A 22,201-nucleotide genomic window follows, 5' to 3' on the forward strand; every position below is an offset into this window, starting at 1 on the left:
GACAGTGAGGTCACCTCTTCCTGCTTCCTCCATCAGGCCGTGCCACATTCCCGTGTGTCCTCAGCTGGCACCTGGGCGTGTTTGTCACCCGGAGTGTCCCCAGAGTATCCCCAGAGTGTCCCCAGAATGTCCCCAGGGGCCATGGAGCCCCTCAGGGTGTGACAATCCCGGTGTGGGGGGACACGGGGGTGACAGAGGGGACAGGGTGGTATGGTAGGAAGGGGGGAGGTGACAGAGGGGTGGAGGGGGCCAAGGGTGGCAGAGGGGACAGTGAGAGGGTGGCAGGGGGTGGCAGAGGGGATGACAGAGTGGCAAAGAGACAGAGGGGACAGCAGAGCCCCCCAGGGAGGGGACAAAGGGGACCCCAGGAGGCCACAAGTGCCACCTTGTCACTGACACCTCTCCTGTCCCCGGCCCAGGTGTCCCTTCTCAGGTGCTCTGGTGGCTGTAATGGCCATGGTGGCCACCCTAGGCAAGGTGGCGGCCACCATGACCGGGCCACAGAGGGACGAGCAGCAGCGCGTGTCCCCACAGTGTCCCCAGAGTCCCTGAGGAGCTTTGCCTGGAGCCTCCATAACGCCCTGAACCACCGTGGTGTCACCTCCCTGGGCCACCGCGATGTCCCCTCCCTCAGCCAGGCCCTGGCCACCCTCGGGTCCACCCCGGGGACACCTGGGCCAAGGTGGGAGCCTCAGCCTGGGCCTGGCGGGAGTCGGTGGCGCCTGCTTGGAGAGAGTTGGTACCTGCTGGCCTGGGGGCCCTCTGGGTTCTGCGAGGCCACTGAGGATGAGGCCAGTGAGGATGAGGCCACCACCGAGGCCACCACTGCGGCCACTGCCCAGGCCAGCGACCTGCAGGATGAGGCCACCTGCAGGGAGACAGCTGGGGCCAACTCGGTGGCCACGGCCTAGCAGCTACTGCTGGCCCTGGACAGGGAGGAGGTGGCCTCGGCAGGGGCTGCATATCAGGCTTGGGTGGCAGCGGCCACTGAGGAGGAGGAGGAGGAGGCAGCCAGTGAGGGGGGAACAGCGCTCAGAGGTGGCCCAGGGGCTGCTGGAGCACTTGGTGGTTGTGTGTGACAGAGCCAGGTATTTCGTCATTGAGATGAACCACTGGCTTGAGGCCATCGAAGCCATCCTGAAGGGGACAAATGAGGTGTCCCTGATGTCTCCAGGGCCTTGGTGGCCACAGGGCCCACCTGGCCACGCATCACCTGATGGGGACACTTGGGGACATCTGCAGGCTCCTCACAAAGCTCCCTGAGAGCTCTTGTGGCTCTGATGGCCCTGGTGGCCCCAGTGGCTCTGGTGGCTCTGATGGCTCCGATGGCCACATGGTGGCCGAGCGGTGCCAAAAAGCCATCGAGGACATCCTGAGGCTGCTGCGGGGAGAGTGATGTCACTGCTGTGATGTCATTCAGGGCGGTGACATCATCAGGTACAACGCTGCTGTCACCTGTGCCCTCTCCCATCCCTACATGGGATTTGAGACAAATTTGGGGAATTTTCTGGGAATTTCCATTGACACTGTCCCAAATCCACATGGGGATTCCTGGGGTGACATCACTGGGGACACTCAGGGACACTCTGGGGAGACACAGGGGAACTCTGGGAGAGTCTGGGGACACTCAGGGACACATAGGGATACTCAGGAAAAATCAGGGAGGACACTCAGGGACATGCAGGGACACTCTGGGACAACTCAGGGACATACTGGGGACACTCAGGGACAGGGGAGAATGGATCCCCTCAGCAGCTTCCAGCTTTCCACTGTGCCTGCAGCGCAGCTGGGTCATAAATGACAATTCAATAAATGATTTCTGTAATTCTGCATTGACTGCTGCAGTTCTACATTGGCTGCTGCAATTCTGCATTGGCATTTGCTAAAAAATACTTTAACAAGTGTTTTGCTGTGGTACTGGATTATTGATTATTGATAATTCCTTGCAGATGCCCACTGGTACAATATAATAGATCAGTTTCTCAGTGCACCGTGTAACCGATTTAATGTTGGACTAATAAATCAATATATCATAGGTATTAAAAAATTAAAAATCGACAAATATAAAAAATAAACAAATAATCAATGTTAAATAGAGACTATGCAATATTAAAATGCTTTTGTGTAATTGACTCAGGTGTAAAACAATTCCTTTGTTTCTCACACCTGGGCCCAGCCTCTCCTTGTGATGATAACACTGAACAAGCCTGATAAGAATTTATGAATTTACCAGGGGCTGTGAAATAACAGGAGGGAACCAAGAGAAGAAATCAAATATATTGACCTAATCTACAGAATGTCCTGCAGACAAGTCAGAGATTCAAACCATACAAGAGTTCCTGGAACATCCAAACCACTCGGGGATGTTTGAATGATGTCTGAACTCAGGAATGTGTTTGTAGCCCAGCAGTGGAATCGGATCTGGAGAACAATGGGTTGAATTAAGGGTGAGTTCTTTGGCCAAGTGCCAAAATCCTTTTATATCCCCTAATTAAACTGTTACAATTTTCAAGGAGTGAACTTTGTTTCTCACACCCGGCTGTGCTTTGGGCCCCCCCCTCCTCCCCCGCCGCTGCTGAGCACTGACCCCGCCCGGGGTCAACTCTCACGGAGTTGCTGAGAGGCGCTGATGGCTGAGTGCTTGAGAAGGCGGGAGGGGGAGCTCCTCTGGTTTTTGGGAGTTTCTCTGGGAGGGGGGCACAGAGACAGCGGGAGAATGGGGGGCAGGGGTTGGGGGCAGCCTCTCTCTGTCGCTCTTTGGCATCGGAGGAGGGCGGCCAGGCTGTCCCTGCAGAGAGAATTCACTGGCACCGCTGGAGCTCAGCCCTGAGGGACCGATCACCGTCTGCCCGTGTGCCCCGGGAATCCTCAAATTCGTGTGCCCCTGAATTTCTCGTGCCCCTGGAATCATGAACTTAGTGTGCCCGGGGAATCCTGAATTCTGTGTGCCCCGGGAATCCTGAATTTTATCTGCACCGGGAATCCTGAATTTTGTGTTGTTAAAAACAAGAGCAGGCTCCCGGTACTAAAGTGATTTCAGCATTTATTATCAGAAAAAGAAAGGCCCAAAGCAAGGGGGCCCCGGGCCAAGCAGGAGCGTTCCCGTCGAGGATGCTGCAGCGCCGGCGCTGGGGCTGCTCCAGCAGTGATGGCCCCGATGTCCCAGATGGAGCAGCACAAATTCAGTGGGTCAGAACCCGTCTGCCATCCTCGGTCCCCTGCACCCCTCTGTCACCTCCCCCCTTCCTGCCACCCTCCTGTCCCCTCTGTCACCCCCATGTCCCCCCATGCCGGGATTGTCACACCTCGTGGGGCTCCATAGCCATTGGGGACACTGGGGACAATCTGGGGACACTGCAGGGACACCCTGGGGACATTCTGGGGATACTCTGGGGAAACTTTAGGGACACTCTGGGGACAGTCCAGGGACACCTTGGGGACACTCTAGGGACAGTCCAGGGACACTCCAGGTGACAAACACGCCCTGGTGACAGTTGAGGACACACAGTAAAATTGCACAGACAAATGGAGGAAGCAGGAAGAGGTGACGTCGCTGTCCCCCATGCCCCCCCCAACCTGTGGGGCAAGGCGGGGTCCCCAAATGTCCCCCCAATGTCCCCAATCGGACCCCGATGTCCCCTGAGTGTCCCCACATGGCCCGAGTGTTGCCCCAATGTCCCCCACAAGGCTCAAGTGTCCCCCAATGTCCAGCTGGGGACACCGGGGACTCACCGGGGTCCTGTTGGGGACCCTGGGGACAACCCCATGTCCTTCCCTTGGGGACACCCCAGTTTCCTTCCTGTGGGGACACTGGGGCCACCCTGACATCCCCTGTCCCATTTTGGGTCACCACGATGTCCCCGATGTCCCCACAGTGTCCCCAACAGGACCCTGGTGTGTCCCTGGTGTCCCCAACAGGACACTGGGGGACACTTGAGCCTTGTTGGGGACCCTGAGGGGACATCGGGGTCCTGTTGGGGACATTGCGGGGAACACTGTGGGGGGAGGGAGGTGGTGTCGTCACCTCCTGCCCTGGTTCCACAGTGGGGGGAGGGAGGGCGGTGACGTCACCTCTTCCTGTTTCCTGCATCTGGCTGCGTCCCGTTCCTGCCTGTCCCCAACTGCCAACCCGGGCGTGTTTGTCACCCGGAGTGTCCCCAAGGCATGCCCGGAGTGTCCCTGGAGTGTCCCCAGCTGCCATGGAGCCCCTCGAGGTGCGACAATCCTGGAGTGGTGGGGGGGAGGAGGGAGAGAGGGGACACGGGGGAGGGTGAAGGGAGACAATGGGGAATAGCGGGGACACGGGGGTGGCGGGAGGGACAGGGGATCACAAAGGGGACAGGAGGGCATGGGAGGAAGGGGGAGGGTGACGGAGAGGTGAAGTGGGGGGACGACAGGAGGTGGCAGGGGTGGCACAGGGGTCGGGGAGGGGGACCAAGGGACAGAGGGGACAGCAAAGGGACAGGGAGGGGACAAAGGGGAGCTCAGGACGCCACAGCGGCCGCTGCAGGAGGCCCTAAGTGCCACCAGGTCCCTGACACCTTTGCTGTCCCCTCCCCAGCTGTCCCCGGCCCTGCTGCAGCCACAGGACAGTGCTGTGGCCATCCTGGGCGAGCTGCTGGACACCCTGCCCAGGGAGAACGAAACACTGCCCGAGTCCCCAGGGTGCCTGTACCTGCACGTGGTGAAATTCACCAGGGAGCTCCGGGCCACCCTGTACCGCAATGATGACACCTGGCTGCGCTACAATGTGGCCGTGGATGGTGATGACCCTGTCACCTGCCTGAGCCGGGCCCTGGCTGCCTACAGGACCACCCCAGGGACCATCTGGATGTGTGTGACACGGGCGGCCATCAAGTGGATGTGGTTGCTGTCTGAGCTTGTGTACAGCTGGGCCGAGCTGGCCAAGAAAGCCACCAAGCTCTGTGACACCTGCAAGGATTTGGCCACCAAGGTGACTGACAGGGCCACCACCGCCACCGCCCGGGCCAGGGAGCTGCAGGACGCAGCTGCCCGTTATGGGACAGCTCTGGAACAATGGGTGGAGCTGGCTCAGGCCCTGGGCAGGGAGGAGGGGGCCGAGGTGGTGGCCGGGCATGGAGCCCAGGTGAGGGAACAGGCCTGGGTGGCTGCCAGCGAGGCAGCAAGGGCCACCATGGTGAGACAGCGGGTGGAGGCGTCCCTGGGGCTGCTGGAGCGCTTGGTGGCCGCGTGTGATGAAGCCACCGCGTTTCCCCGGGAGCTGCAGCGCAGGGTTGGGGAAATCGAGGTGGCCCTGAAGGGGACAAATATGGGATACTTTGATATCCCCGAGGACTTGGTGGCCAAGGTGGCTGAGGCTGAGCGGCTGTGGGAGGCCAACGCTCGCCTGGCCATGCGTCAGCTGCTGGGGACACTTCCAAACTTCCTCTACTTCTATTTCACTGGTGGTCCCACTGGCCCCAGTGGCTGCGGGGTGGCCGAGCGGTGCCAAAGAGCCATTGAGGACATCCCAAGGCTCCTTCAACCCCCAGCGCATCCCCAGAGCCTCCCCACGGTGTCCCCAGTGAGCATGGAGCTCCAAGAGGTGCGATGGGGGGAGGGGGGGGAGGATAAGGTGTCGTAAAGGGGACAGGAGGGAATGACAGGAAGGGAGGTGGTGACACAGGGGGGTGGGGGCAGTGAGGGATGGGGTATACACAGGGGGGAGGGGACACGGGGGGTGGCAGAGGGGACAGCAGGAGGTGGGAGGAGCTGTAAGGGGTGAGGCAGGGAGTGGCACAGTCTAAAAGAGGCTAACAATGGGCTGGAGGAGACAAATGGGACCTCTCAGGGGCAGGGGGCAAACCCCAGGAAGCCGTAAGTGCCACCAGGTCTCTGACACCTCCCCTGTCCCCTCCCCAGCTGTCCCCAGCCCTGCTGCAGCCACAGGTCACCGTGGTGGCCGTCTTGGGTGAACTGCTGGCCACCCTGCCCAGGCTGGACGAGGAGATGCTGTTGCTCAAGTCTGTAGTGAGACTGTACCGGGACTTGGAGGACTTCACCAGGAACCTCTGGGTCACCCTGTACTGCATTGAGGGCACCTGGTGGCGCTGCAATGTCACCTCTGATGATGATGGCCCTGACACGTCCCTGAGCCAGGCCCTGGTGGACTACAAGAGCATCCCAGGGACCAAATGGGACCATGTGACAATGGCAGCCAGGAAGTGGCACAGGTCGGCGTACGTGCTCGTGGACAGGTGGGCCCAGCTGGCCTGGGCCACCACCAAGCTCCCCTACACTTGCAGGAATTGGGCCACCAAGGCGGCCGTCAGGGCGGCCACTGCCATCGCCCGGGCCAGGGAGCTGCAGGCCAAAGCTGCCCGTTATGGGACAGCTCAGGAAAACATGGTGGAGCTGGGTCTGGCCCTGGGCAGGGAGGAGGGGGCCCAGGTGGTGGCTGGGCGTGAAGCCCTGGTGAGGAGAGAGGCCAGGGTGGCTGACAGTGAGGCAACAAGGGCCACCATGGTGAGAGAGCGGCTTGAGGTGGCCCTGGGGCTGCTGGAGCGCTTGGTGGCCGCGTGTGATGAAGCCACCGTGTTCCCCCGGGAGCTGCAGTGGCAGCTCAGGGACATCGAGGCCGCCCTGAAGGGGAGAAATGAGGGGTCCTGTGATATCCCTGAGGACTTGGTGGCCAAGGTGGCCGAGGCCGAGCAGCTGTGGGAGGCCAACACCCGCCTGGCCAAGGATCACCTGCTGGGGACACTTCAGGACATGGTCAGCTTCTATTTCAATGGTGATCCTGCCAGCCCCAGTGCCTGTGGGGTGGCCGAGCGGTGCCAAAGAGCCATCGAGGACATCCCAAGGCTCTTTCGACCCCCGGAGTGTCCCCCATGTGTCCCCGGGGTGTCCCCAGTGAGCGTGGAGTCCCAAGAGGTGCGAAGAGGGAGCGGTGATGGGGACGACAGGGGGACAGAGGGGACACTGGGGGGGTGCAATGGGGGATGGAGGGGACATGGTGGATGCGAGGAGGTGACAGGAGGCAATTGCAGGAAGGGGGGAGGGGACAGAGAGGTGGAAGGGGGGTCGAGGGGGCAATGGGTGATGGGGGGACAGAAGGGGGACAGGACACGAGTGGTGGCAGAAGGGACAGAAGGGTGTGGCAGTGCCTACGAGTGGTGGCAGGGGGTGGCAGAGGAGACAGCAGAGGGTCAGGGGGTGAGAGGGGCTACAAGGGGAGGGGCAGGGGGTGGTAGAGGGAGCAAGACGCTGACAAAGGAATGGAGGGGACAAAGGGGACCCCTCAGGGGTAGGGGGTCACCCCAGGAGGCCGTAAGTGCCCTAAGGTCCCTGACCCCTCCCCTGTCCCCTCCCCAGCTGTCCCCAGCCCTGCTGCAGCCACAGGTCACCGTGGTGGCCATCCTGGGCAAGCTGCTGGCCACCCTGCCCAGGAGGGACAAGATGAAGCTCATGTCCGCAGTGGACCTGTACTGGGACCTTGTGAACTTCACCAAGGACCTTCGGGTCACCCTGTACTGCACTGATGACACCTGGTGGTGCTGCAATGTCACCTCCGATGGTGATGATCCAGTCACCTCCCTGAGCCAGATCCTGACCACCTACAAGAGCACCCCTGGGATCCCCCAGAACCGTGTGACAGTGGCAGCCAGAAAGTGGCAGGGGTTGGTGGCCACGCTCGTGAACAGCTGGGCCCGGCTGGCCAGGGCAGCCACCAAGCTCCACAACACCTGCATAGAGGCGGCTGCTGAGGCGGTTGACAGGGTCACCCAGGCCAGGGAGCTGCAGGACGAGGCTGCCCGTTATGGGATAGCTCAGGAAGACATGGCTGAGCTGGGTCAGGCCCTGGGTGGGGAGGAGGGGGCCGAGGAGGAGCACAGCTATAAAGCCCAGGTGAGGATAGAGGCCTGGGTGGCTGCCAGCGAGGCAACAAGCGCCACCATGGTGAGAGAGCGGGTGTGGGCGTCCCTGGGGCTGCTGGAGCGCTTGGTGGCCGCGTGTGACGAAGCCACCGCGTTCCCACGGGAGCTGCAGCGCCTGCTCAGGGACACAGAGGCTGCCCTGGAGGGGACAAATGAGGTGTTCCCGGACGTCCCTGAGGACTTGGTGGCCAAGGTGGCCGTGGCCGAGCGGCTGTGGGAGGCCAATGCCTGCCTGGTCAAGGATCACCTGGTGGGGACAGTTGATGACATCATCAAGTTCTTTTTCCCTGATGGTCGCACCAGCCCCAGTGGCTGTGGGGTGGCCGAGCAGTGCCAAAGAGCCATTGAGGACATCCCAAAGCTCCTTCGACCCATGGAGTGTCCCCAGAGCGTCCCCAAGGTGTCCCCAGTAAGCATGGAGCTCCAAGAGGTGAACAGGGAGCGGGGGAGCGGGAGGAGAGAGATGGGGACAGAGGGTACAGGAGGGAGGGGGCAATGGGGGATGGAGGGGATACAGGGGTGGTGGGAGGGGTCAGGAGGTTGCACAGGGGATGGGAGGGAGTGGCCGGAAGGGGGGAGGTGACAGAGAGGGGAGGGGAAAGGGGGAGGAGGGTGCAGTGGGGAATGGGGGGACACGGTGGGGAGGGGACATGGGGACTGATGGTGGTGACAGCAGGGGGGACAGGCAGTGGGAGGGGCTATGCAGGGAGAGACAGGGGGTGGCAAAGAGAGGAACTGACTGACAGAGGGATGGACGGGACAAAGGGGACCCCTCGGGCCACCCCAGGAAGCCACAAATGCCTCCAGGTCCCTGACACCTCCCCTGTCCCCTCCCCAGCTGTCCCCTGCCCTGCTGCGGCCACAGGTCACTGTGGTGGCCATCCTGGGTGAGCTGCTGGACATCGTGCCCAGGTGGGATGAGGAGATGATGATGCTGCTCAAGTCCCCAATGTGCCTGTACAGTGAACTGCTGGGCTTCACCGAGGAGTTCAGCTGCACCCCCTATGGCATTGATGAGGCCTGGTACCACCGCAATGGCAAATCTGTGGAGGAAACTCCCACGTCCCTGAGCCGGGCCCTGGCCGCCTACAAGAGCACCCCATGGACCACCTGGTTCCATGTGAGAATGGTGGCAAAGAAGTGGCAGGAGTCGGTGGATTGGCATGTTAAAAACTGGGCCAAGATGTCCAGGAAGGCCACCAAGCTCCGCAATGCCTGCAGGGTGACGGTCACTGAGCTGACTGACAAGGTGGCCACCAACACCGCCCGGGCCAGGGAGCTGCAGGACGAGGCTGCCCGTGATGGGACAGCTCAGGAAAACATGGTGGAGCTGGGTCAGGCCCTGGGCGGGGAGGAGAGGGCCGAGGTGGTGGCCGGGCATGAAGCCTTGGTCGGGAGAGAGGCCAGGGTGACTGCCAGCCTGGCCACTAGGGCAAGCAGGAGGAGACAGCGGCTGGAGGCGTCCCTGGGGCTGCTGGAGCGCTTGGTGGCCGCATGTGACGAAGCCACCAAGTTCCCCCGGGAGCTGCAGCGTAGGGTTTGGGAAATCGAGGTGGCCCTGAAGGGGACAAATGAGGGGTCCCCCGATGTCCCCGAGGACTTGGTGGCCAAGGTGGCCGAGGCCGAGCGGCTGTGGGAGGCCAATGCCCGCCTGGCCAAGGATCACCTGGTGGGGCCACTTCAGGACATCATTGGCTTCTATTTCACGTGTGGTCCCACCAGAATCTGTCGGGTGGCCGAGCGGTGCCAAAGAGCAATTGAGGACATCCCAAGGCTCCTTCAAGTCCCAGAGCGTCCCCAGAGCGAACCCAAGATGCCCCCAGTGAGCATGGAGCTCCAAGAGGTGCGATGCGGGGGGAGGGGGGATGAGAGGGGGACAAAGGGGAAACTCGGGGGCCTGGGGACAGTGGGGGATGGTGAAAGGGGCTGTGGGTGAGGGAGGGGCAGGAGGGAGCGGCAGGAATGGGGGAGGTGACAGAGAGGTGGAGGGAAAATGGGGGAAGGAGCAGTGGGGGATGGGGCAGACATGTTGGGTGTTGGGGGGTGGCAGAGGGGCCAGCAGAGGGGCAGGGGGTGGGACAGGCTATGAGGGGATGGGCAGGGGGTGACAGAGGGAATAAGAGGCTGACAAAGGGACAGAGGGTACAGAGGGGTTGTATCGGGAGCAGGGTGCCACCCCAGGAGGCCGCAATTGCCACCAGGTCCCTGACACCTCCCCTGTCCCCTCCCCAGCTGTCCCCGGCCCTGCTGCAGCCACAGGTCACCGTGGTGGCCACCTTGGGTGAGCTGCTGGCCACCCTGCCCAGGCGGGACAAGGAGATGCTGCTGCCCGTGTCAACAGTGAGCCTGTGCTGGGACCTGGTGGACTTCACTGAGAGCCTCTGGATCACCCTGTACTGCACCAAGGGCACCTGGTGGAGCCGCAATGTGACCCACGATGATGGTGACCCTCTCACGTCACTGAGCGGGGTCTTGGCTGCCTATGACAGCACCAGATGGACCAGATGGGACCATGTGACAATGGCAGCTGGGAAGTGGCAGCGGTCGGTGTCTGTGCTTGTGAACAGCTGGACCAAGCTGGCCAGGAACGCCACCAAGCTCCGCAACACCTGCAGGGAGGCGGCTGCTGACGCGGCCAAAAGGGCAGACACTGCCACCGCCCAGGCCAGGGAGCTGCAGGCCAAGGCTGCCCATGATGGGACAGCTCAGGAAAACATGGTGGAGCTGGGTCAGGCTCTGGGCAGGGAGGAGGGGGCCGAGGTGGTGGTCGGGCATGGAGCCCAGGTGAGCAGAGAGGCCATGGTGGCTGCCAGCGAGGCAACAAGGGCCACCATGGTGAGACAGCGGTTGGAGGCGGCCCTGGGGCTGCTGGAGCGCTTGGCGGCCGCGTGTGACGAAGCCACCGCGTTCCCCCGGGAGCTGCAGAGCAGGGTTGGGGACATCAAGTCTGCCCTGAAGTGGGCGAATATGGGATACTTTGATATCCCTGAGGACTTGGTGGCCAAGGTGGCCGTGGCCGAGCGGCTGTGGGAGGCCAACGCCCGCCTGGCCAAGGATCACCTGGTGGGGGCAGTTCCAGACGCCATCAAGCTGTTCTTCAGTGGTGGTCCCGCCAGCCCCAGTGCCTGTGAGGTGACCGAGCGGTGCCAAAGAGCCACCGAGGACATCCCAAGGCTCCTTCGAACCCCAGAGAGCCCCCAGAGCATCCCTGAGGTGTCCCCAGTGAGCATGGAGCTCCAAGAGGTGCGACGGGTGAGGGACAAATGGGACACTGGGGAGAAGGGGACGGGAGGGGGCAATGGGGGATGTGGGGGACACAGGGGGGTGGGAGGGGCCAGAAGGTCACAAAGGGGACAGGAGGGAGTGGCAGAAAAGGAGAAGGTGACAAAGAGGGGGAGGGGAAATGGGGGCAGAGGGGTGAGGGGGATGGGAATGACTGGGGTGGAGGGGACACAGGAGCTGGCGGGCGGTGTCAGGATGAACAGCAGAGTGACAGGGGCTAAGAGTGTGGTGGTAGTGGGTGGCAGAGGGGACGGCAGGGAGGGTGGCAGGAGGTGGCAGAGGGGAGGAGCGGGTGACAAATAGACAGAGGGGACAGCAGAGCCTTCCAGGAATGGGACAGAGGGGGCACCAGGAGGGCACAGGGGCCACCCCAGGAAGTCTCAAATGCCTCCAGGACCCTGACACCTCCCCTGTCCCCTCCCCAGCTGTCCTCTCCCCAGCTGTCCCCGGCCCTGCTGCAGTCACAGGTCACCATGGTGGCCATCCTGGGTGAACTGCTGGACACCGTGGCCAGGCGGGATGACACGCTTCCCTGGCATGCAGTGACCCTGCTACAGGAATTCACCACACAGCTCGAGGCCACCCTGGAATGCATTGATGACACCTGGTGGTGCCGCGATGTCACCTCCAGTGATGATGACCCTTCCACCTCCCTGAGCCAGGCCCTGGCTGCCTACAAGAGCACTCCAGGGACCGCACGGAACCGTGTGACAATGGCAGCCAGCAAGTGGCAGCGGTCTGTGTCTGTGCTTATGAACAGCTGGGACAGGCTGACAAGGAAGGCCACTGAGCTCCGCAACATCTGCAGGGAGGTGGCCACCCAGGTGCTTGCCAACGAGGCAACAAGTGCCACCATGGTGAGACAGCGGGTGGAGGCGGCCCTGGAGCTGGTGCAGCGCTTGGTGGCCGCGTTTGACGAAGCCACCGCGTTCCCCCAGGAGCTGCAGCGCCTGCTCAGGGACACCAAGACCAGCCTGGAGGGGACAAATGAAGCATCCCCCGAAGTCCCCGAGGATTTGGTGGCCAAGGTGGCCGTAGCTGAGCGGCTGTGGGAGGCCAACGCCCGCCTGGCCACACGTCACCTGCTGGGAACACTTCCAAACTTCATGATGTTCTATTTGACTGGTGCTCCCACAAGCCCCAGTGCCAGTGAGGTGGCTGAGCGATGCCAAAGAGCCACCGAGGACATCCCAAGGCTCCTTCGACCCCTGGAGTGTCCCCAGAGCGTTCCCAACGTGTTCCTATTGAGCATGGACCCCCAAGAGGTGCAGCGGGGGGGGGGGGGGGCGGGGGAGGAGATGGGGACAGAGGGGACACTGGGGGGAAGGGGACAGTTGGGGATGGAGGTGACATGGGGGTGGCGGGAGGGGTAAGGAGGTTGCACAGGGGACAGGAGGGGGTGGCAGGAAGGGGGGAGGTGACAGGGAGGGGAGGGGACACGGGGGAGGAGGGTGCAGTGGGAAATGGGGGGGACACAGGGGGTGGCAGAGGGGTCAGAGGAGGGGGCAGGGGGTGGGACAGGTCACCAGGGGAGGGGCAGGGGGTGGCAGAGGGAACAAGAGGCTGACAAAGGGGACCAAGGGGACCCCTCGGGGTCAGGGGGCCACCCCAGGAGGCCACAAGTGCCACAAGGTCCCTGATGTAACAGAAAGAGCCAGGAGACCAGCTCCCTTAGAAAGACCTTTATTAAAGACAGCTCTGGGTGGGGAACCCGAGGGGTCACGCACAGCGTCGCTGCTCCCACAGGACAGCACTGAGGAGGAGGAGGAGGAGGAGGAGGAGGAGGAGGAGGAGGAGGAGGAGGAGGAGGAGGGCAGCTTTGTCTCTCAGCAGAGCTGGGGCTCTGTCCTCAGGAGAATCCTTAGGAAGACAATGTTGGCTCATAGCTCAGGAGTGTTCTCCAAGCTGGGTACTATCAAAGTTATGGTAACAGGACAGAATCCAGCTCTGATCAATGGTGGTGGATTTCCTGTAGCTCTGCGGGGAAAAAATCAAAGTTTCGGTGCTGGTTTGTTGCTTTTGAGAGGGTCCATATAGTACCAACAGCCCTTCATTAAATTCAGCCTGGGTGCAAGTCCTTTTGGGAGTCAGGGAAGTGGTTCCTGATGGAACGGGATACCATATATACAGGGTAAGGTTGTAACACTTAACAGTGGCAAGCAAAGGCAAGTGCCAGAACTCTAACATTCAATATTCAACAGCAGACCAAGATTTCAAGTTAAACTCTATCAACTTCATCAACATCAGCTAGCAATTACCACTCTGAAAAGGAGCTCCTGTCTCCAGTGTTTCATTTCTCACATCTGATACCTTCCCTGTCCCCTCCCCAGCTCTCCCCAGCCCTGCTGCAGCCACAGGTCACCGTGGTGGCCATCCTGGGCAAGCTGCTAGACACCCTGCCCAGACTGCACGAGGAGACGGTGTACGAGGAGATGGTGCATGAGGAGACACTGCCCAGCTTCACAGAGAACCTGTACTGGGACCTGGAGCGCTTCACCAGGAACCTCCGAGCTGCTCTGTACTCCGTTGATGACACCTGGTGGCACAACATTGTCACCTCCGATGATGATGACCCTGTCACCTCCCTGAGCCAGGCCCTGACTGCCTACGAGAGCACCCCAGGGACCGCCTGGGACAATGTGAGAATGGCAGCCAGCAAGTGGCACCGGTCGGTGTCTGTGCTTGTGGACAACTGGGCCCAGCTGTCCAAGACAGCCAGCGAGCTCCGTCACGACTGCAGGGATTTGGTCCCCAAGGCAGCTGGCAATGTGGACAGAGCCACTACCAAAGCAAGGAGGCTGAGGGACAAGGCTGCTCGTTATGGGACAGCTCAGGAAAACATGGGGGAGCTGGGTCAGGCCCTGGGCAGGGAGGAGAGGGCTGAGGTGGTGGCCGGGCATGAAGCCCGGGTGAGGAGAGAGGCCAGGGAGGCTGCCAGCAAGGCAACAAGGGCCACCATGGTGAGACAGCGGCTGGAGGCATCCCTGGGGCTGCTGGAGCACTTGGTGGCCGCGTGTGAGAAAGCCACCACGTTCCCACGGGAGCTGCAGCGCAGGGTTGGGGACATCCAGGCCACCCTTAAGGGGACAAATGAGGCGTCCCCCAATGTCCCTGAGGACTTGGTGGCCAAGGTGGCCGAGGCCGAGCGGCTGTGGGAGGCCAACGCCCGCCTGGCCAAGGATCACCTGCTGGGGACACTTCAAGACATCAAGTTCTATTTCACTATTGGTCCCGAACCCCACAATGCCTGCGGGGTGGCCGAGCGATGCCAAAGAGCCATCGAGGACATCCCAAGGCTCCTTCGATCCCCGGAGTGTCCCCAGAGCATCCCCGAGATGTCCCCTGAGAGCATGGAGCTCCAAGAGGTGCGACCAGAGTGAGGGGGGAGAAGTGGATAGAGTGGACACTGGGGGGGGATGGGATGTGGGCAGGGGAGAGGGCAGTGGGGAAGGTGGGAGGACATGGAGGGGGAGGGCACAGGGGGGCTTTGGTGGGGCAAGCAGAGGATGGTGGAGGGAACAGCAGAGGGGCGGGAGAGGCTCTGGGCAGGGGGTGTCTGAGGGAGCAAGAAGCTGACAAAGGGCCAGAGGGGACAAAAGGGACCCCTCTGGGACAAGGGCCACCCCAGGAGGCTGTAAGTGCCACCATGTCCCTGACACCTCCCCTGTCCCCTCCCCAGGCGTTGCCGGCCCTGCTGCAGCCACAGGTCACCGTGGTGGCCATCCTGGGCGAGCTGGTGGGCACCCTGCCCAGGCTGGATGAGATGAATGTGCTCATGTCCCGACGGTGCCTGTACGGGGACCTGGAATACTTCAAGAAGGAGCTCCGGGTCACCCTGTACCGCAGTCATGACACCTGGTGGCGCCACAAAATCACCTCTGATGATGATGGCCCTGTCACCTCCCTGAGCCAGGCCCTGGCCACCTACAAGAGCACCCCAGGGACCACCTGGGACGATGTGACAATGGCAGCCAGCAAGTGGCGGTGGTCAGTGTCTAATCTTGTGGACAGGTGGGCCCCGCTGGCCAGGAGGGCCACCAAGCTCCCCAGTGCCTGCAGGGATTTGGCCACCAAGGTGGCCAACAGGGCAGCCATGGCCCGAGCCAGGGAGCTGCAAGGCAAGGCTGCCCGTGATGGGACAGCTCAGGAAAACATGGTGGAGCTGGGTCAGGCCCTGGGCAGGGAGGAGGGGGCCGAGGTGGTGGCCGGGCATGGAGCCCAGGTGAGGAGAGAGGGCAGGGTGGCTGCCAGCCTGGCAACAAGGGCTACCATGGTGAGAGAGCGGCTGGAGGCGGCCCTGGGGCTGCTGGAGCGCTTGGTGGCTGCGTGTGACGAAGCCACCGCGTTCCCCCGGGAGCTGCAGCGCAGGGTTGGGGACATCGAGGCTGCCCTGGAAGGGACAAATGAGGCGTCCCCCGATGTCCCAGAGGACTTGGTGGCCAAGGTGGCCGTGGCCGAGTGGCTGTGGGAGGCCAACGCCCACCTGGTCAAGGATCACCTTTTTGGGACACTTCAAGACATCAAGTTCTATTGCTATGGTGGTCCTGCTAGCCCCAGTGGCTGTGGGGTGGCCGAGCGGTGCCAAAGAGCCATTGAGGACATCCCAAGGCTCCTTCGACCCCCAGAGTGTCCCCAGAGCATCCGTGATGTGTCCCCAGTGAGCATGGAGCTCCAAGAGGTGCGACCAGAGTGGGGGGGGGTTGGGGTGGAAAGAGGGACAGAGGGTACACTTGGTGGGGAGCGGGGGAGGGTGCAGGGGGGGTGATGAAATGCGGCAGGAGTGGCAGTGAGGGATGGGGTGGAGGGGACATGGGAGCTGTCAGGTGGTGGCAGAGAGGATATCAGGGGTGACAAAGGACAGAGGGGACAGCAGGGCCCTCCAGGGAGGGGAAAAGGGGATCCCCGAGAGGGCACAGGGGCCACCTTAGGAGGCCACAGGTGCCACCAGGTCCCTGACACGTCCCCTGTCCCCTCCCCAGGTATCCCCTCCCCAGCTGCTGGAGGCTCTGGTGTCCGTGGTGGCTACCCTGGGCAAGGTGACAGCCACCGTGACCGGGCCACGCCGGGGCATGCGGCGCTGTGTGCCCCCAAAGTTGCTGCACGCGGCCCTGAGGATCTTCACCTGGAGCCTCCGTAAGGCCCTGGAACACCGTCGTGGCACCTCCATGGGCGAACCTGGTGTCCCCTCCCTGGGCCAGGCCCTGGCCACCCTCGGGGCCACCTCTGGGGCCACCTGGGCCGATGTGAGAGCCGCGGGCAGCGCCTGGCGGGAGTTGGTGTCTGTGTGTGAGGAGAGATGGAAACAGCTGGTTGAGGAGATCACCAAGCTCCGTGATGCCTGCGAGGACGCGGCGCTCGCCTGGGCCAGGGACCAGCAGGACAAGTCCACCCGCAGGGGGACAGCTGGGGACAACCTGGCAGCCACAGCCCAGCAGCTCATGGTGGCCCTGGAAGGGGATGAGGAGGCCTCAGTGGGGCCCACACGTGATGCCCAGGTGGCAATGGACACCAGTGAGGCCATGGGAGAGGCTGTGGTGGCCACCAGGCAGGCGAGGGCAACCACCAGGAAGAAACATTGGGCAGAGGTGGCCCTGGAGCCGCTGCAGCGTTTGGTGACAACGTGTGACAAAGCCACTGAGTTTATCAGTTACATGGAGTGCCAGCTCAGGGACATCGAGGCTGCCCTGGAGGGGAAACAGGAGGCATCCTCTGATGTCCCCGAGGACTTGGTGGCTGCGGTGGCCAAGTTTGAGCAGCTGTGGGAGGCCAGCGCCCGCCTGTTCAAGCATCACCTGCTGGGGACACTTGGGAACATCCACGACCTCCTCTTGAGTCCCTATGGTGGCCGTGGTGGCCACAATGGCCCTGGCAGCCGTGCGGTGGCCGAGCGGTGCCAAAAAGCCATCGAGGACATCCCGAGGCTGCTTCAGGACAGTGACGTCACTGCCACGAGATCATCATGGCAGTGACATCATTGGGGACATCGTTGCTGTCACCTGTCCCCTCCCCATGCAGTATCTGAGATAAATTCGGGGAATTTTCTGGGAATTTTCATTGAAATTGCCCCAAATCCTGCTGGGAATTCCTGTGGTGACATCTCTGTGGACTCAGGGACACTCGGGGGACACTCAGGGACACTGGGGACAGGGCTGAATGGTTTCCCTCAAGAGCTTCCAGCTTTCTACTGTGCCTGCAGCAGAGTTGGGATATAAATGACAATTTAATAATTGGCTTCTGCAATTCTGCATTGGTTTTTGCAATCTTATATTGGCTTCTGCACTTCTGTATTGCATTTCATACATTATTATTGATCGCCAGCAGTTTGATACGGTGTTTGATACTGATATTGATTATCGATGATTCCTTGCAGCTGCAGGTTGGTTCAGTATAATCTATCAGTTCATGTGTGCACTGTACAGCCTATTAATTAATTCATTCATTCATTCATTCATTCATTCATGTTCTCTATATAAAGCAGCCTGGTCTGTTCTGAACTCTGTGTCAGACACATCACCAACCCCATTGAGAGAAGAGTGCTCAATAAATCCATCCCAACATTCCTTGAGGGGAGCACATCCAGGGAGCTGCTTCAAGGCGCTGTCACTGAGATATTTCCCCTTGGAAACCCTGGGTGGGATGCAAATACACCCAAGCAGATGGCAAAATTAAAATGATATCAAACTCTTGAGGAAGGGATCCAACAGTGAGGGAAGTGGCTCTATTGGAGGTACTCCTTGGGAGGGATGGACAGCATGGAAATGACCCCGACAAGGTCAGGTGCACTCGGCAAATGTTGTGGGGTCTGGCAGATCTGGGGCCATCTCAATGCACCACCCTCATTGCAATGACTGCCAATTTGCTTTAGTTCCACAAACTCTGAGCGGTTGACTTCTGCAGTACTGGAGACCAAACTGTTGATAGCCTTTAAAAGTATGCAACGTAGAATCCTGAATGCTAACATGACCAGGAAAAGAACAAAAAAACCCCAAAATTGTCCTCATTATAGACGTCCAGCACCCCGAGAGTCCCCAGTCCTTGAACAACCCACTGAACCAGTCCTCGGATTCCTGCTTGACTCGTCCTGTCAGGCTTTTCACTTCTCGGAGAGCTGCGTGGACGTTGGGTGCCTTGGATGCTAGGTTCAGGCAGCACAGTCCTTCAAATTCCTGGCACTCGTGTCCATGCAGCAGCAGGAGGAAATCTACGGCTGCACGATTTTGGAGTGTGGCCTGCCTGGTAATTTCCTCGTCTTCTAGGAGGGAGCTGATGGCCGTGGATGTCAAGTTTGCCGGTTTGACTACCCAGCACTCTAGGTGGCCCAATTCACTTAGAGCTTTGGCTGCTGCAACCCGCGGAAGGAACAGGGATACAGCAACTCTTTTTGACTTAGCCCAATGGAAGATTTCTGCATCACAATTTGGGTCCAAATTGTCTACGCTTCTCTTATGAATTTTGCTGACCGAATTGTTCTTAGGAGTCCACTCACCAATCATGGTTTGGTTGGGTGCCAACAGGGACATGGCCCTCCTAAAAGCTGAGAAGGGATTCCTGCCCATGCCCGATCCCCACAAATTAAAAACAAACCTTTGGGGAGGCTCCTGGGATGTGAATGGTCTGGATTGTCTGCTGCAACATGGCTTAAAACCTCACACCACCTTTTGGCAGAGAATTCCTCTCGACACTGTTTAATGTTGTTAAAAGGTTTGGTGTTGGAACGTGGGAGAAAGAAGAAGTGTGTGCAGGATGGCGCAGGGGAGGAGCCCAACAGCTCGAACTCTGCTTACCTGAGCAGCTCTGGGTGGCTTTGGCACCACTCCTCTATGGGGTTTTTAATTGTTATGGCTCGTTGGTGACGGATATTGTGTGGTTGTGTGTGATTTGGTTTGGGACTTGGGGGAGGTATAGGCGTATCTACATTGTCTGTGAGCTCTCCAGCTTGCAATGGGATCCCTACCAGGCAGGTAGACATTGGGTCTTTCGCTGCTGCTGTGGACAGGTTATTTTATATATATATATATATATAAAATATATATATTTTCCTGCTGGAGCGTCTGTGCCAGGGTCACCCAGATGTTTTGGCTTGACTGAGGAACGATCTGCGCAGCTGTCAGACTGCTCAGCCCGAACAGGATGACAACTCGGACAGGGCTCACCATGAGGTTAGGTAGGAAGTAGATTTTCTGTTCTAAAAAGGAAAACAAACATTTTTTTTAAAAGACACATACAAGTTCGTGGGTCTGCCGGAATGCAGGTAACTCTCTTAGGAAGGTTCTTCCTTCTTTTTCCGGCGGCGCCTTCTCTTGGAAGCGACAGCTGCCTGCTTCTTATCCCGGTCTGCTGGAGCTGGATTTTTGGGGACGAAAGGTTTTACCCACTTTTGGGGTATCCATCGGGGGCCTGAGGGAGTGGATACACACACGTAACCACACCCCCAGGTGACAAGCTCATAAGGACCCTTGGTTCCCCGAGTTTCTGGGTCTTTGACGAGAACTGGTGGACGCTGTGACAACTTAAACTGGTTGTTATTATTGAAAAGCCGTATTACTGGAGGATTCATGTTTTCAAACGAACAATTCAGAAAATTGATGGCAAACAAGGCTTTGCAGAGCTTTTGTTGTGGACTCATCCATGCTGCAGAATTGCCCTGCCTAGCCAGGACCTCTTTGAGCGTGTGGTGGGCACATTCAATCACAGCTTGACCTGTGGGGGAGTGGGGAATGCCTGTCTTATGCTCCACTCCCCACTGCTGGACAGGAATGCCTGTCTTATGCTCCACTCCCCACTGCTGGACAGGAATGCCTGTCTTATGCTCCACTCCCCACTGCTGGACAGGAATGCCTGTCTTATGCTCCACTCCCCACTGCTGGACAAACTCTAGGAACTCCTTGGAGGCACACGCTGGGCCATTGTCAGTTTTAATTTCCCTAGGAATCCCCAGTACTGAAAAGGCTTGCAGCAAGTGTTGTCTGGCATGCACAGCCCTTTCCCCTGTGTGGGCAGAGGGATAAACCACGCCTGAGTATGTGTCTATGCTGACATGGATGTATTTCATGTGACCGTAACTGGGAATGTGTGTGATGTCTGTCTGCCACACCTCGCAGCTCCCAAGGCCTCGGGGGTTAACCCCAACCCCCAGGGATGGCACTGCCTGAAGCTGGCAATTGGGACAGGTGGCCACAATGGCTCGAGCCTGACTTTGTGTTAGCTGGAACTGATGGATTAGACCTGGAACATTTTGATGGCATTGTTGGTGACTTGGGTTTGCCTGTTGAAAGATGTCTGGAAGGCGTGCCATTTCTGATGGAGCGGCAAGGGAACCTGCCCTGCGATTTCCTTCTGCCATCTCGCCTGGCAGATCGGTGTGTGACCTCACGTGCATCACATAGAAAGGGTGCTCCCGCTGCGAAACCAAATGAATTTGTTTTGAGAGCAACTTGTGGAGCTGCCCATTCTTGATCTCTTTGAGGTCTGCCTGCTCCGCCCTGTGTGGGATCTCAGCACCTCAGGACTGAGGTGCCGAGTCACCGAGACCACCCTTGGGGGGCTCGGGAGTCCTGGAATGTTCCAGAAGTGTCTGGTGGCTGGACTTTGATCCTACACAGGAGACGACACCTGTATGAGGACAGGAGGGTTTCACCGGGGTGAATGGTGAAGGGATTGGTTAATTAGAGGGTGAAACACAGGGTTTAGGATTTCTGTACAGGGGGGTTTAGAGAAGTAAGATGGAGGAATTGGGGCGTGTCCTGTCCTTCTTCTTCTTCTTCTTCTCCTCCATCTTCTGTGGTGATGGTGGCACTTTGGGATTGGTCATTACTAAAAGTGCACCGGGCAATAAGGGTGAAAGGTATTGGGGAAAAATGATAAATATTGTACACGTAACTTTGGGTATAAAGATAGGTGACGGTCCAGAGGGGAGGGGAGTGTGCTCATGGCTGGCTGCTGAGCAGACCTCTGTCGGGCCGAAAGAAAATCTTTTAGATAAACAATTAATAAACACCGAGACCGAGAAAAGAACTGAAGCCTCTTCTCGTCCTTTGATACGCGGGCTGCCCCAAGGCCACCCCGGGCCTTTCCAGGCCATCCAGACAGCCAAAAACCGGACATGTTGTGACTCTGTCAGTGGTTTTATTTTGTACTATTGACTGTAAATTAGGGGTTTTTTCCCTTTTCCTAATAAATTGTATTTTTGACTTGGAGTCTCTCACTGGTTTTGCTTTCAAACCAGAACATTATTTTGGCGCCAAACGTGAGGCACCAAGATTTTTGCTCAAGGACCTGATTCTGCTTGGTGGGTAATTCAGAAGGACGGGGAAACCCCTTGTGCACCACAAGGAGACCCATTTTAAGTGAGATCTGTGTGTAAGGTTTCACTCGATATTTTATATATATCTCTATCTATATATCTATACATCTATATATTTTTATATACTTTATTATGTACATTATACATTTATATATATTTTTCTTTTCTATTTCATGTAGTGTGGGTTTTTGTCCCTTTTCCTAATAAATGGTATTTCTGACTTGGAGTCTCTCACGGCTTTTGCTTTCAAACCAGAACAATTGGCCACTGGCGATGGTTGTTTGGCTTGATTGGCCAATTGGATCCATGTGTGTGTTGTGACTGTCTGGCAAGGGCCATGGGTTTTTCTTAGTAGTAAAGGATGGTATAACAAAGGGATTGATCAGCCTGCTGCAGTCATGGAGTCAATGCTCATTATTCCCCGCTGGGCACCGCTGCTACAACAGGGACTGATGATTTTTCTTTCACCACTGGACAGTCCTTTTTCCAATGCCCCCATTTCTTACAGGGTGCACTCTGAGCCTTCTCCGGAGGGGAAGCTTTCTTGGGTGACTTTTCCTGAGATGCCTTCTTGTTAGGCTGGGATTAACTCTTTCAGCTGGAGCCCTGTCTCCAAACACCTTCCAGGCAACTCCCAGCAGTTTATCCATGTCTTGAACTCCCTTTGTCTTTTCTTCTTATATCATTTGAATTGTGACCCACAAAAAACAAAACCAGA

At 58.9% G+C, this 22,201-nt stretch overlaps 1 protein-coding gene across 5 annotated transcripts; it reads left to right on the top strand.

The window, feature by feature from the left end:
- Positions 1-3,974: 3,974 nt before the first annotated feature.
- On the top strand, positions 3,975-21,021 carry LOC141725800 (uncharacterized). 5 transcript variants are annotated; one of them, XM_074529826.1, is made up of 10 exons: positions 3,975-4,214; positions 4,562-5,566; positions 5,884-6,894; positions 7,336-8,307; positions 8,737-9,741; positions 10,131-11,150; positions 11,606-12,445; positions 13,511-14,545; positions 14,860-15,858; positions 16,160-20,882. In XM_074529826.1, exons 1-10 carry the CDS (start codon positions 4,200-4,202, stop codon positions 17,147-17,149), a joined length of 8,892 nt encoding a protein of 2,963 aa, XP_074385927.1. In that variant the 5' UTR covers positions 3,975-4,199; the 3' UTR covers positions 17,150-20,882. The 5 variants fall into 5 exon arrangements, with proteins under 5 accessions (XP_074385927.1, XP_074385926.1, XP_074385930.1 ...); XM_074529825.1 differs by having other exon boundaries at positions 7,336-8,328; positions 10,131-11,141; positions 16,160-20,881; XM_074529828.1 differs by having other exon boundaries at positions 3,976-4,214; positions 4,562-5,107; positions 7,336-8,328; positions 16,160-20,881.
- The last annotated feature ends 1,180 nt before the right edge of the window (positions 21,022-22,201 follow it).

The sequence above is a fragment of the Zonotrichia albicollis genome, chromosome 31 (genome assembly GCF_047830755.1).
Source record: "Zonotrichia albicollis isolate bZonAlb1 chromosome 31, bZonAlb1.hap1, whole genome shotgun sequence".
NCBI lineage: Eukaryota > Metazoa > Chordata > Aves > Passeriformes > Passerellidae > Zonotrichia > Zonotrichia albicollis.